This window comes from Pseudomyrmex gracilis, unplaced genomic scaffold (assembly GCF_002006095.1).
Source record: "Pseudomyrmex gracilis isolate BER0280 unplaced genomic scaffold, ASM200609v1 scaffold_87, whole genome shotgun sequence".
Classification (NCBI taxonomy): domain Eukaryota; kingdom Metazoa; phylum Arthropoda; class Insecta; order Hymenoptera; family Formicidae; genus Pseudomyrmex; species Pseudomyrmex gracilis.
In genome coordinates this window covers 235,938-251,758 of record NW_018020671.1, presented here as the reverse complement: position 1 = coordinate 251,758, position 15,821 = coordinate 235,938, and the positions used below count along the sequence as shown (strand labels likewise).

At 37.0% G+C, this 15,821-nt stretch overlaps 1 protein-coding gene and 2 pseudogenes across 1 annotated transcript; all 3 read left to right on the top strand.

Moving 5' to 3' along the window:
• Positions 1 to 2,435: 2,435 nt before the first annotated feature.
• LOC109855334 lies at positions 2,436 to 3,431 on the top strand (annotated as a pseudogene).
• A 673-nt stretch (positions 3,432 to 4,104) lies between these two features.
• On the top strand, positions 4,105 to 5,792 carry LOC109855326 (annotated as a pseudogene).
• A 750-nt stretch (positions 5,793 to 6,542) lies between these two features.
• On the top strand, positions 6,543 to 9,082 carry LOC109855331 (quinone oxidoreductase-like protein 2). The gene is made up of 7 exons (XM_020429479.1): positions 6,543 to 7,482; positions 7,561 to 7,752; positions 7,893 to 8,074; positions 8,166 to 8,254; positions 8,331 to 8,457; positions 8,559 to 8,688; positions 8,830 to 9,082. The coding sequence occupies exons 1-7, from the start codon at positions 7,009 to 7,011 to the stop codon at positions 8,881 to 8,883; spliced, it is 1,248 nt and encodes a 415-aa protein (XP_020285068.1). The 5' UTR covers positions 6,543 to 7,008; the 3' UTR covers positions 8,884 to 9,082.
• Positions 9,083 to 15,821: the final 6,739 nt, after the last annotated feature.

The following is a 15,821-nucleotide window of genomic DNA, read 5'->3' as shown; positions in this document are numbered from 1 at the left end:
GTGTCCGTGTGGTTGGCCAACCATTGGCCGAAGCGCCGAGCGCACACGGACACGGTTGTCGCCTGTGTGCGTATCCCCTCCACTTGATGCTGAATGCTTACTAAGTCCACGAACTGGCATCTCTGGGCCAAAGTTTGCGACTCTAACATAAATGCCGTGTTATCTATATCTATGTGACGCATAACTATTCGCAGAGTGAGTTTTATTTATTTAAATTTATTTTCTCGACTCTTTTGGGCTCTGTAAAAATAACACTCAAAATACGGTACTCAGAATGTTACAAAAAAAAAAAAAGAAAAAAAAAAAGTAAAAGTGGTATATAAAAATGTATTAATTGCATTTATTCATTTAGCATATAAATGTTTTTATAGCAAAATTGATCAAAACTACTGCGAATGACGCGATCTTACGCACACGTCGGAAGTTCTCGATCGGTATAGATTGAATCGCTCTGAGAGAGATCGGAAACGCTACAATGTATAATATTTATTAAAGTAAAGGTGCCTATTATGAGATATCATTTTTTAAAAGCTTGTAATTTATTAAACTAGCACAACACAGGCGTGCGCTACGCGCACGCTATTGTTATTTTTATTTTGACGTGTTGTGTCAGTGAACACAGCCTGTCAACACGATAACAGCTACCCTAGTATATATGTATTACAAACCATATAATGTAATCCATATGAGAGATGTCAAACATAACGCATGAAAATCAAACTCGAAAAATAGTGACAGAAAAAAGTAAAGAAAACAATACGTAACTACAGTCACGTGACTGAACTTTTGTGTTTTTAAAAACGCGACTAAAGTAAGGTCATTGACCTCTCGTCAAAGTTCATTGACCTCTCGTCAAAGGTCATTGACCTCAAAAGTGCCGATTTTGTTGATTCGAGAAAAGGGTTCCTGATATGAGATAAAAACAGGTTTCTTTCCTATAAGAATTTTAGCAACAACAGAATTATCGTCACATTCTTAACATATCGCTCAATAGTATGCTTTGAGACATTGAATTATTTAGATGCTTTTGAATATTTCACTTTTTTGCTTCTTATTGCTGTAACAGCCTTTAATTGATTGTGAGACCACGATTGCCTCTTCTTTGTCTCCATCTAAAAATATGATTACTAAAAACTTACTAATACATCAAATATAAAAAACCTAACAGAATAAAGAACTTGACAATTCCTAATATAAAGTACCTCATATTAAGAGCGGATTAGTGTCTCATATTAAGGAATATAAAATTGTAGAAAGTTTAAATTTATACCAACAACAATGTAATAAATTGACAAAACTACATGATAAATCTCTTATAGTGCATGTGTACATTTGAGTAAATTGAAATGACAGTAAATTCTATGACATAAAAGTGTTAAATACATATCTTAAAATTATAATAATTATTTTTCTTCTCTGCGCGTAAACAATAACTTCTTCGCAGACACCACGTCACCTACGGCAGTGAGCAACACAAACAAAAAATTTGATGTTTTTGTGTAAGTAATGTCTTAAAAATACGTAGTCATGAATTTGTAGTTGTTTACATGAAATAGCGCTCGCTATCCCGTATAAAGCGGCTATCTCATAAACATTTTTATCTTATTAGTATTACAAGTTTGTAATTTACGTCGCATGTATCATATTATGTAAGAGCGTTCCAATTTTGACTTTCAACATGATCATTACACTCATTACTTTGCTCGTACATAATTACATCGTAAGATGTCTTATCAAGTAAGAAATTATAATTACCAGATATAAAGGAACACTCTTAACATATTGATGACTGCGAGAAAATCTGTGACATCGATGACTTAGAAATTTCTAAATTTGTATTATAATGAAGAAGACTCAATTAGAATCGAAACGTTTATTGTTTATTGCTATTTGAAATTTTATATTTGTGGATAAGTTCAACAATAAAATAACATCTCATGTTTGCTCGTCAATTTGACTTGAACATTATTATCACTTATTTATTGTAGATATTACGAGCTTGTTTTTGTAATTTTATTTATTATAGTACTATGTATTTCTAGTACTGGCAGTCAACATTAAAATATAGATTAAATTCGAAGATCAATGTCCCATGTTTTCTTGGACACATAAAAAAAAGAGCACAAACATGGGATCATCGATTTAAATAAAATAAAGTTTTTATGTAGTATGACGTATTCTCCATAAACTGACGTCAAAACTCGTGAGCGTCAAAGGACAAATGCAAATTATGTACATAGCTGTTTACGAAAACACTACTCGTTCACACGAGCGGCATTCTAATTTTGCTTTATATCTACTAATTGATGAAAATAAATTACATACGAATGGTACATACTCGCGCACTTATATAAACGAATCATTTCTAACACTTATTTACAAATTAGCGGCGGACAGAATGTTGTTAGTGGCGACGTCAAAGTAAAGATAAGATATAAATTCCTAAAACATTTCTTGATTTCTGAAGAGTTGGAAGCAATTAATCGCACGACATACATCTAGCGAAGCATTTTACACTTTACTGCGAGAGAAGATACATATACCAGTTCAATGGACAACGTAAAGNACAAAACTGTAATGATTACGGGAGGAGCTACCGGACTGGGCTACAAGTACGCCGAAATCTTGCTAAAACACGGTGCAAAAAGTGTGGCTCTAATTGATTTACCAACATCGAACGGTCAAAATGCAGCGACTACATTGGAAAATAAATTTGGAAAAGGTCGTGTTATTTTTATTGAGGCTGACGTGACCAAGGATTTGGAAAAAGCATTTAAAACAGTCATCGATAAATTTTCGACGCTTGATATTCTTATCAACAACGCTGGCATCATGAATGAAAATCTTCTGGAGGAAACTATCAATATCAATGTGATAGCATTGATGCGCGGCTCATTTTTGGCTCTCGATCATATGGGAAAGCATAAAGGCGGCAAAGGTGGTGTAATCGTGAATATTTCATCTATACTTGGATTGTGTCCGACTTATGCCGGACCGATATATAGTGGTTCGAAACACGCCGTTCTTGGATTTAGTCAGTCTTTGGTGGATTTATACGACACTACTGGAGTACGAATTCTTATATTGTGCCCGGGTGTTACACAAACAGCATTGATAACCGACAATATCCAACATAGAGTTTACGATATCGGAAATATTACTGCTGTAATGCAAACAGTGGAAGCATTTCCGAAACAAACAACCGATGACGTAGCAAATGCAATGTTAAATCTTATACAAAAGGGTAAAAATGGAGCAGTTTGGGTTAGTGAAGGCGGTGAACCACCATATGCTGTGGATTTTCCTCATTATTCCAAGCGATCTGTGCCTGTATAAAACTGTAATGTCTTGCTTCGTTAATTATTGTTTTATTTTTTCCGAGGATCTAATACGTATATAAATATTACCCATGACACAAATGTGAAATTGTAATAAATGGAAAATACAAAATTGACGACATAAATCGTTTTATTTATTTATATGTGTATATGTAATACATATGTTTAAGAACGGTTTTAGTCATATTTTCTATATGTTTAGTTAAAAGAAGTATTTTAAAAGTATTCCTTAAAATTTTTCCCTATAAATGAAACTTATCAGTGCATACTTAAGCTGTGTATATGTTATCATTTCGAGTATCGTATTATCCATATCTAGATAATGCATGAATTTTTGTTAAATGACAGATTATTAGGTACTCGACTTCGTAGGAAGTAATGTCACACACTATGCATCTTGACATTCAAAATGTTTAAAAAACTACTAAACATGTTACGTAAAATGTTATTTGCATTTACTTATTTATTATCTGATATTATAGTAAACTATTTTTAACACGCACTTTTAGAATAAATATGTATAAAACTGTGTCTTTTATTATAGAAGTTGCACTAACATAAAATATAAATTTTAATTTATATTATTGTTATTCATTCTTTTGTATATCTTATAAAAACTTATACGGAAGCAAAGTTAAAAACATATTTTTTTTATATCTTATAAAAACTTATACGAAAGCAAAGTTAAAAACATATTTTTTTATTTAGTTCAAAAAAGTATAGTCATATATGACAAAAAATAGTAAATAAAACTTTTAAGAAAAAAACTGCAAACAAACAAGACGTTCTCTGTATAAAAAGCTTCATGAATAAAGACTATTGCTGTTGCTCATGCATTGACACTTAAACATTAAGACTGCGTTTGAGGAGTGCGCTATCAGCGCTGTGACATTTGTACGTTTAGTTATTTACTGAGTGATAAGAAAACGAGTGATAAAGTATCGCAACTAGCGTGCTCTGCGAACTATATTAGATCTTCTCATAAACAGCATGGACAATTTTTACATATGTGAATAGCAAAACTACACGCGTGTTTATGCGTCGATTGTATAAAACCTGCATTCTGAAAATTTTTTCGATCAATTAAATGAGTGCAATTGAAAAAGCTACAATATATAATATTCAGTTAGCCAAAACTAAAAATTTATAATTCACGTCATAAGTACTATAAAGATTTGTACTACTGGTTGTAAATATCGGTAGCAAAAGAGGCATTGGAAGATACATGATGTTTTTGCTTCGATACTAAATAGGTATTTAAATATACAACAAGAAAAAAAAATGACACACGCCGCGTGAGCGTTCAAGGATAAATACACTATGTGTATATAAAAGAATCATTCTCAAGCGCACTGACAAATGAGCGGCGTCCAGCAAGAGAGGTGTTTCACTGGTGACGCCTACTTAAAAATATAATAATACTTATAATAATTTCTGAAGCACTTAAAACAGTAATTTATTGCACTATATACAATCTAGCGAAGCATTTTACACTTTACTGCGAGAGAAGATACATATACCAGTTCAATGGACAACGTAAAGAACAAAACTGTAATGATTACGGGAGGAGCTACCGGACTGGGCTACAAGTACGCCGAAATCTTGCTAAAACACGGTGCAAAAAGTGTGGCTCTAATTGATTTACCAACATCGAACGGTCAAAATGCAGCGACTACATTGGAAAATGAATTTGGAAGAGGTCGTGTTATTTTTATTGCGGCTGACGTGACCAAGGATTTGGAAAAAGCATTTAAAACAGTCATCGATAAATTTTCGACGCTTGATATTCTTATCAACAACGCTGGCATCTTGAATGAAAATCTTGTGGAGCAAACTATCAATGTCAATGTAATAGCATTGATTCGCGGCTCATTTTTGGCTCTCGATCATATGGGAAAGCATAAAGGCGGCAAAGGTGGTGTAATCGTGAATATTTCATCTATAGTTGGATTGTGGCCGTCTTCTAGCTTGCCAATATATAGTAGTTCGAAACACGCCGTTCTTGGATTTAGTCGGTCTTTGGCGGATTCATACGACACTACTGGAGTACGAATTCTCATATTGTGTCCGGGTGTTACACAGACAGCAATGGCAATCGACAATATCCAACATAGAATTTACGATGTCGGAAATATTAAAACTGTAATGCAAACATTGGATACATTTCCGAAACAAACAACCGATGACGCAGCAAATGCACTGTTAAATTATATACAAAAGGGTAAAAATGGAGCAGTTTGGGTTAGTGAAGGCGGTCAACCACCATATGCTGTTGATTTTCCTCATTATTCCAAGCGATCTGTGCCTGTATAAAACTGTAATGTCTTGTTTCGTTAATTATTGTTTTATTTTGTTCCTATTACGTGATATGAGCATTTAATATTGATACAAATGTTATCAATGACACAAATATGAAAGCATATTAAATGACAAATAAAAAGTTGATGTAATTAATATATTGTTTATTTACATGTGTATATCCGTATCTCTAAGAAATTAATAAATAAATGTTTTAGTCTTATATTTAATGTTTAGTTAACCTAGATAAATATAAAATATTCTTTAAAATGTTTCTTTTTATCTGAAATTACCAGTGTATACTTAAGTTGTTCATATATTAACATTTTGAATGCCGTGTCATGCGTATCTGAATGACACATTATTTTTTGCTGGATGAAGAAAACAAAACTTAAAAATATATACTGTGTAAAAACTATTTTGGCCGTTCTTATTTCTCCTACCTTCTATATAAATAAAATCTTTCAACGTACACAAAACTGCAGAAACATACTAAAAACTGCAACAGGCTGTGGATATAGCACCGAAAAGGTATCATAGACATCCGTTTAAAGAGTATCACTTTAAATCATTTTTAATAATTCGGTGCATTTCTTTATATTGGCTGCTTTCCTTTTAGGAGACACAGTCGACACAAAAGTCATTCTGTCTTTGTTTCTCACTGAATACTGAACAAAGACAGAATGACTCTTGTGTCGACTTGTGTCGACTGTGTCTCCTAAAAGGAAAGCAGCCATTATGATTTACATGAAGATCATATCCAATAGGCGGACGCGCGCGCGCCTGCCAGAGAAACAATAGGCAACTCGTCATACTGACTTGTATCCGCAGCATAGCATACTCATCGATAAATTGCTCGTGGAGCAATACGTAGTTACCATTGTACACCACCATGGACATAGCGCTGTTGAAAAAGGTAGAGAAGCGATAATAGATGAACTGGAGTCGTGGCCGCTCTCAATTTTGCGATTGTGCGATTTTGGATATACGACGAACAATCGTTGTAGATCCGGCGACTCGTCTGACAGTGACAACACCTGTCGTATGAGTCGTATCACTCGTATCTGACATTTGTGGCCCAACGTGACATCGTAACTGATCAACGATAACATGACAGGTTATGGTCAATTTAAAAAGTTAAAAAGCGTTTGAAAAAGGATTCTACTGTTACAACATTTATTCTCTCTCCAAATGATAATTTTTCTCGCACACACTCTAACGCACATTCGCACGTAGTCGTTCCTAATCAAGTCCTAAAAAAAGGATTCTACTATATATTGTATACAATAGTTATTGGATATCTTCTAAATATTTGATTATTTATCAAATATACATACACAACATATAGTTCGATTGCTTATATGGTTGGAACATGACATCCTCAATAGGACGCAAGATTCTTACAAAATTGTGTAGGAACCGATTGAACAACTTGTCATCACGAATTATCGCCGCAAAATTCAGTGTAGCAGCCAAGGAAGATGCGGACTCCACGAAAAATATTATTCCAGCTCCTCAGCCGGGAAAGATTCAGGCTGCATTGTTGAAGAAGTTTTCCAGTCCTCTTGTTATAGAAAATATAGAACCGCCAAAAATAATACAAGCAAATGAAGTTCTTATTGACGTGCATTATTGTGCTTTGAACACTTCCGACATGCTTCTCAGTCAGAATTTATATATATTTGAGCCAAAATTGCCGAAGATTCTTGGTTACGAAGTTGTTGGAAAATTAATTGAAGTTGGCGCTGATGCTGAAAAGAATGGCTACAAAGTTGGTGACAAAGTTGCTGCTCTTAACAAAGAGCGATATGGAGGCTTGTCTGAGAAGTGTCTGGCAGAAGTTGGGGTATTTTTAATATTTATAGAATATGAATGTGAAAATCAAATAACAATTTTTTAATAATTATGTTTTTACTTTAAGTAGGACATTTGGAAAGTATCTTCTGAAATAAGATCTGTCGATGCTGTCAGTATTTTGGACAACTACATTACTGCTCTTGTTGCTCTCGAAAGAAAAGTCAATATTGAAGAAGATGATATGATCTTAATAAATGTTGGCGTAAGCGGCATTGGTTTGGCAGCAGTTGATCTTGCAACAAGTGTTTTCAGAGCTCAGGTATGTTTATTTTTATAAAATTCAGTATAATTGTTAGTTAAAAATTGTTTTGCAAGATTTTTTTACTAACGTAAGTAATCCGTACAACAAATTGAAAAAAAAAAAAAACAACTTTAACGCATCAGTGCTAAATTGCAAAGGTCATTGGAATTTGCGCTACTGAGGATGGAGCAGATCTAGCCAGAGAAAAAGGAGCATTTGCATCTCTCAAATATAAGGATAAGAAATTATTAAAACAGATAGAAGAGATTGCAGCTGAACGAGACATCAGAGCTATATTCGATGACGCCAGTGGAGAGTATTTCAAGAAAGTGTTGAATTGGTGAGTTGTGTGCGAACAAGATCAGTCGATAGAAATCGATCATCAACAGAGGTAAGATACGTATCAGCGAAATTGTATAAACTGGTTTTAGCTTTACCGACGTCTACAAAGACACGACGTTAAAGGACTTGCTACGCGACGACAATTTTGCCGTGGTGGTACATCATTTATCCCGCGAAGGTATATATTCTTTGATTTAAAAGCATCTGTAATGTAACACCGGACGGTGCATTCACTTTTAGCCTCTGTCATGAAGGGCGCGTGATCATAGCCGGCACGGCGAAGACCATGACGGACGTTCATTCGGAAGTGCAGAAAGGTTCGTTCAGCGTTACCGGCCTTAATCTTGCGGAATATAGAAAGAAAAAACCTGACGTATATCGGTGCGTATCATTTATAACTTTTTTTTTTATTTGATGTAAATTTTTTCTTATTTGTTATAAATAACATTTTTTGTCACTTTGATTGATCCAAAATTATATAGCCAAGCGGGAGATGAGGTTCTACAGTTTTTCGAAGAAGGACTTATTAAGCCATCTTGTTCGTTGCTTGTCGGCCTTCACAAAATCAATGACGCCTTGGAATTTGTCTCAAAAAATAAACCTTCGGGAAAAGTACGTAGTAGGATCTGAATTTTTTTATTTGTATTTTTTGTGTGTTCAAAAGTGAACTTTATTGCTAAAATTAAAAATTAATTCTTTAATAATTTTAATTTAATTAAAAATTCCTGTGTAACAACATAAAACAATTCGCAGGTCGTAATTGACATTAGAAACAAGGATGCCGATGCAGTGAAGACAACAGGATGAGCAAGTTTATTGCGATCTAGTGTTATATTAATTCTAGTGTTGATATTAAAGTAAGAGAAAAACAATTCTTTACACAGTGATATTTTTTACGTTTAAATATTAAGGCAAGGATATATCTTGCGTAAGAAATTGTGTGTGTTATATGTATATAGCGAAGAATACGAATGTCATCATCGAAGTGTTTAATACAGTTTTCTTTTGTAAATTTTGTATCGCTTGAAACCCCGAGACCCAGACTTCGTTCGAGGTTAAAAAAAAAAAAAAAAAATCCCAATTTAACTTTCACGAGACTCTGAAGGAACAACTGAGGTAACAATCCTGTCGCGCGCCACGGTTCGTCAGGTCGTCCCCTCCTCCCTCCCGACTAGCAAAAGAGTCACATACTAATAACTGGAGCAAAGAGTTGTGTAAGCTGGGTGGGTGTCCGCCTTTCTCTGCGGGCAACAGCTGCCAGGTTTAGCACTGTGTGTACCGCCGCGTATATAACGAGCCACTCGATTTTCAGTACTTGTGGTGCGAAATATCAAGCGAGACTGTCATACACGTAAGGTGCGAGAGACAGGGGACTCGTGGTTGACAACTGACTCGAAACGAAAAGTTCCGCAAGCTCGATTTGCGAACGAATTTGCGAAGAAAAGTCAAGTTGGAATACTTATATACACAATTTTGAAACAGAGATTTAATATTAGAAAAAAAAGCTGCGAGAAAATAGAAATATAGAAATAAAATATATAAATAAAAATATAAGAGAGAGAGATTTTTTTTTTTTTTTTTTTNTCTCTCTTATCTCTCTTTTTCTCTCTCTCTCTCTCCATAGGAAAAAGATCTCATTCTACGCATAGATTGACATTGTTACTCAATGAAATTAAAAAAAAAACAATCGCCATTATTAAAAAATACAAAATATCGATACGATTCGAAGTGCTATTTGTGTGAAAGAAATTTATTTTCAAGGCAAACACAGTAAGAATCAGACGCGTTAACGAAAAGCAATTTGCAGAAACGAACTGAATTCGAGAGATTGGTCAGAAGGTAGCGTAAGTGAATTGTCGCGAAGGTCGTCCAGCTCACTTTTCCCTTACACTTTTCTCGGTTAATTCTTAGCTCCTTGCGAACCTTTTACTCCTCCCGTCTGTCTTGTCTCCCGTCTGTTATACACTTCCATTTCACTGCGATCGCTGCGTTCTCTCAATCTTAACGTTTTACGCATATATTTTGCTAAGGTTTTTTTTTTTTTTTTTTTATTTAAATACACAATATTTCGCACCACGTACGCAAATGTGAAACGTCATCAGAAAGTGATTACTCGAGCAAAAGTTCTTTATGTAATTTTCAAGGCTGGATTTCGACGAATTATCATTTCGCAGATACGGCTTATTAAAACAATTAAGACATATATAGACACATATAGTGTGAACAAATCACGATGAGGATAACGATGATGTTCTCTATCACAAGCGCCGTTTGCGTACTCGTCTGGTTTTCAAGACGCGTGTCTTTTTGACAGGGCGATAATTAAGATCGCTGAAAAGAGCGAGAGCGTGCAATTTCGAACAATAATCCGTCGAAAGATGACGGTAATATCGTACGTCGTGCACTTTACACACGACCCGAAACGTTGAACTTTTCGAAACACGACGGCGTCGCACAGTTTCGTCTTCTTTAGTTAATTGTGAGATATTATCACGCGTGTCGAGAGGCTCGTAAATAATGCTTTGTGATTTACGTTTTGACGCGCGTATATTCGTACGCGTGAAAAAAAATATGCGAGAACAGCTCGTTTCACAACGACGGGCAGATGTGTGAGATTGCGAGATCAAATTTGTTTCTTTTCGCGCGTTTCTTTCTTTCTCTCTCTCTCTCTCTCTTTCTCTCTCTCTCTCTGTTCTCTGAAATTAAAAAATAAAATATGTAAAGAGATGTAAAATATTGGTGTGATTAAAAATCAAATATCAGAGATGTTTCTCTTTTATATCACAAATACGCGAATTATTTCCGAAAAAGAATTGCAATTTTTTTATTGCGCGCAAGAAACTAAAGAACGTGGCAATCTCAGAAGCAATACGTATTGCCAAGGAGAACGATAGACTTATTCGCAAAGTGATTCACAGGGGATTCGGATTTCAAGCACAGGATACAGCGGTGTCCAGAGCTCCGGCAAAGGCTCCGCCGGACGAGGGAGAGACAGAGAAAGAGAGAGAGAGAGAGAGAGAGAGAGAGAGAGAGAGAGAGAGAGAGAGAAGAGGGGATCTCTCCGTGCCGTGTCAGAAGGGATAAGAAACCCATGCACGTACTCTTACTAGCGGTCCGACGACTTTAGTCACTTTAGTCTGACGATCGCTTCCATGGAGCGTGGTTGACTAAGGTCGACGATCGTCCGTCGGTTTGACACACGGTTTCTTTTTCATTCCGGCGAGTGATCGGTGCTAAAGTCAAAAATAAAACAACAAAACAGGATTCGACAGTGTGATCCACAATTTCGTTCCCCAACCGAGCGTTCGTTTAAATCGTACATTAAAAAACAAAAAAACATCGGGAGAAAATAAAATTTATTAAAACAACACGTGCACAAATTTCTAAAAAAAAAAAAAAAAAAAAAAAAACTCGAGAAGAGAACCCACCGTAATGTCAAACAGTCGCTGACAGTCGAACGCTCTTTCGCGACCGCGAAAACAGACATAGAAATCAATTTTCCTCGTCGAGATCGAGACTGAGAGTTTTTATATTTGGAAATCGCGCACAGAGAGAAAGAGAGAGAAAAGAAACCGGAGTTGTGTATCTCCAAGTATTTTAAGTTATGCAACAATTTGCATAATAAAAACTCGCATTCTCCGCTTGAGTTCGAAATCAAATTTTATCGATCGCGCGAAAAAACCAAAAAAAAAAAAAAAAGAAAACGTGCAATCGTGGTTTTCGTGGCCAGCTGAGAGAGTTTTGCTTCTCTCTTCGTCGTCGATCGTGTACAAAGTGTGCAGCAGCTGACGAGAGAAAGTGTTCGCTGTGTGGCCGTCGGGTTTTTCGGCGAAAACAACAACGGAATCGATCAGGATCGATCCGCGCGACGATGAGAGATTCGCGTCTCTTCAGGACAGCATGACTCTAGATCGCGCGTGCGATCGTCCGCGTGCGTTAACATGCGCGAAGACACGTGTGTCCGCGGGGTTCGCTAGATCTTTCTGCTGAAAGGATTAACGCTCGACACAGAGAGAGAGAGAGAGAGAGAGAGAGAGAAAGAAACAGAGAAAGCGAGAAAGCGAGAAAGAGACAGAGACAGGAGAGATTAAAAGTTGATTACGGGGAGCAATTAGAACCGGCACGACGCAAACTACAGGTTAGTCATTTTTCGCTTTTTATTACTCTTCGCGAGAGTCCTCTCGGGGAGACAATTGATCCGTTCAGATCAGAGAAAAAGACAAATTCGTGAAAAATGCTGTTACACGACACAGTTGTATTGTAACACGTGTGGAAAAAGAAACTTTTTTAAATTGTGTTTCAACTTCCCTCTCTTTCTTATATTTTTAGCTAAACCGTCGACAACATTATGTAATAAAACGAGTGTTGCATATGCAACATTATGTGCGCCACGTACACCCCACCTATGCGTAAACTGATTTCAACCAGTTTCTCCGATATTTTTGTCCGATTCGAAAGAGATACTAGCTTTCACTAGTACATACAATTACACGCGTATAAAGGCCCGGTAGTCAAACGGTTCTTGAATTGCATCCTATTCCTTCTCTTATTTCTTATCTTTATTATCTATATTACACGTGTGTATACGTGTGCATATGTGTGCGCGTGCGCGTGCGAGTGTGTACAAATGCGCGTTAAAAATGATTGAAAGTCGTTATTATCATTAAAAAGTCAATTGCTGTGTAATTATCGTAACATCGAGTGATGTTCTAACAATGCCGAATGATCAAGAAAGTCGCACATTAACGTGCCGTTGTACGTATGGTTTTCTTGAACGCTTTCGTGTTGCGCCGGCCAATTTTCCGCGGTAGAGAAAAGATATTTCTTCTTTTTTCGCGAAGCGAGGAAAATATCGACACAGACACGAGAAATCGCCGCGCGGCGTGTCATTTATCGCCGCAATTACCAGCAAGAATAGAAAGAGAAAGAGAAAGAGAGAGAGAGAGAGAGAGAGAGAGAGAGAGAGAAAAAGAAAGAGATGGAGGGAGAAAAAGAGAGTCGATATCTCTTGATTAGCATGTTCTAATTAGCATAATTCTATACTCACATTTTTTATCACACACACAGATTTGAAATTTTAATTTTCATTTCACTTTTTTTCTCAATCAATTTATCGATTGTTTCATATCGATATCTATACGATACTACCGTAAACATTTCCAAGCGATCACTCATTGTGGATCTCAAAGACAATAAACTTATTTTTATTTTTTTTTTATTCAATTTATTGTTAAAGATTCGCACGATGTATCTTTGTGTTCGGAAATTGCGGAGAAAATCCGGGGAGAATCTTGAATCGCGATTTGTGCCACACTGTCACACTTTGACTTGTTTGTTTGAATCGTCGATCGAGTCCGATCTTTTCTCGCGCAGAAAACTCTCTCGCTTTCGTTCGCACACACGTGCTCGCACGCATCGCACTTTTACATACATACGTTCCCGATACGTTCTTCGCACGCGTTCTCTCTCATATCAGCAATTTCTATTTTACAATAATCTCGATCGACGGAGAAAGAGAGAAAGAGAAACGAAGAAAATCTCTCATTTCTACGCATTCACGCGTGGCAATTTTGAGCCGGGAAAGAGAAAGGGGAAAAATCTCAATGTGTGAAATTGTTTTATCTTATATATCGATCAGAGAGAAAGATACATGTGTAATAATGCGCGCGCGCAATGTTCGTATTTTCAAATGACAAATGGGGGTCAACGGGGATGTAGGTTGTCTCAATGTATTCTCAAACAAGTCGTATACACAGAAAAAAATATGTGTAACGTGAAAACCGATTCGATTAAAGGAACGAGGTTAAATATTACACATGATGATGATGAGCGCGTCTATTTTACGTCCCGTAGTTATAATCGCGATTGCCTCTCGCGATTGTCGAGTTACATACAACGAGCTGTTTATATAGGAGCAGGGAGGTTTATACGTTTTTTCCAACCTTTGAAAAACCGCTGATTGCGCGCGTTACATAGCGCGTTTTCAACGGTCATTAAACAACGCGCAATGCATCTCTATGACAAATTCGTCGAATTGCGAATAAATATGGTTGTAATATACGGAGCGAGTGAATCTCGCACGGACGTACACATCTCGCGTTTGATTGGAGGATACATTTTGCGATCTGGGTCGAAGAGGTGCGCGCGAAGAGAGAAACAGAGAGATACGATGATTTCTCGCTATAATCTATCCGCCGACCGCGATAATTAGTAGAAAGCCACCACCGAGTCGCTCTGTCCTTTTTGCTGCTCCTTTCCGTTCCGCTCGAGCTGACCGGAAGCGCCAAGGACGAAGCAACGAAAAAACCGTTCTGTTTCCTCGTTTATAGATTTCCGCCCGAGTTATTCTTGCTCTTTTGCCGCGGTTTCCGTCCAGGTAGAAAAGACGCTTTTTTTTAATTAAAAAAAAAAGTCGGTAACTTTTCAATTTCGATGCAAAAAAAAAAAAAAAAAATCGATCCTATCTTTGCGCGCGCTGTTTCTTCTTCGAAACGTTCGATCGCGAACCGTCGAAGGATCCGTTTGTCGATAAAAGCCAGTCGCGCGGTCTTGTCTCTATTGCCGTTCAAAGATTTATGTTTATTTTTATTGGCGCGGGAAGTCGGCGTGCACAGTGACCGACTGTGCCTCTACTTGTTCGATCGATATATACTTACAGGTCGTTCTATTTACGAGTGAGATCTTTGACCTTTTTCATCAGTTCATTAATTTCTAATCCTGTTCTAGACGAGAGAGATCGAACAACAGTGACACGATCTCTTCACGAGCTGTCGTAAAAAAAAACACGCGATTGTTTCTACCGTTTTTTTTTTTTTTTTTTTATTTTCTTTCGGTTCCACACCCTTTCGTTCCTACCTCGTGTTTCCGTCGCGCCCGAAGGTGCACTATCGATAACTCTCTAACGATATATAATCGATCGCGCGCGCGTTACGCAAGCGAGCGCCTTTACGACACGAATCGAAATGCGTTTGTTGTAAGTAAGCGTTTCGCGCGCGCGTCGGAAAGTGCGAGTTGCAAATCGTCGTTTTGCGCCGATGATATGAAATATACAACGCGCACGAGTAATGTATAAATATAAAAAAAAAAAAACGGCACTATTGAGCGAAACGCGACGAGACAATGACGGACAACCGATAACGTAACAGCACACTTTTTCACTTTCACGCCGATCGCCGCCGATCGCGATTCCCGTGAATGACGGGACGGCGCGTGTGTAGGATGACTTTCGATTTGGTCGGATAAACCGTCCGACCGTTCCTGATGATGTCAACCTATGACCGAAAGAGAAATGGCAATCGTTAATAATAGTCGCAGGACTGAAATAGACCTACCGTTATTGTGACGGTGTCACATTGTTATAGGATAAAAGTCAATTCTCTTTGAACCGTAACGCATTCATCTTTTGAAAAAAATTACTCTTTATTTTTTTTTTTATGATGCCAATCTACGACGAAGATCGCGATTGATCTCGAGATTGAGATTGATTTTTTTTTTTTTTTTTTTTTTTTAGCTCGATTCTCATCTTTAGACACTTTCTACCGACGCTTTTGTTACACACACGAACAACACGGTGTGCTTCTTTCGGCGCCGTATAAGCGCCGATTTATCGAACGCGGGGAGAGTGTAGGGGGTCCGCGCGCATCATTACGGCACGGACTATTACCGTTGTAATAGTAATTACTATTATTAGTAAATTTACATAATACGCGACACGTTCGAAAGAGAAAGAAAAAGAGAGAGAGAGA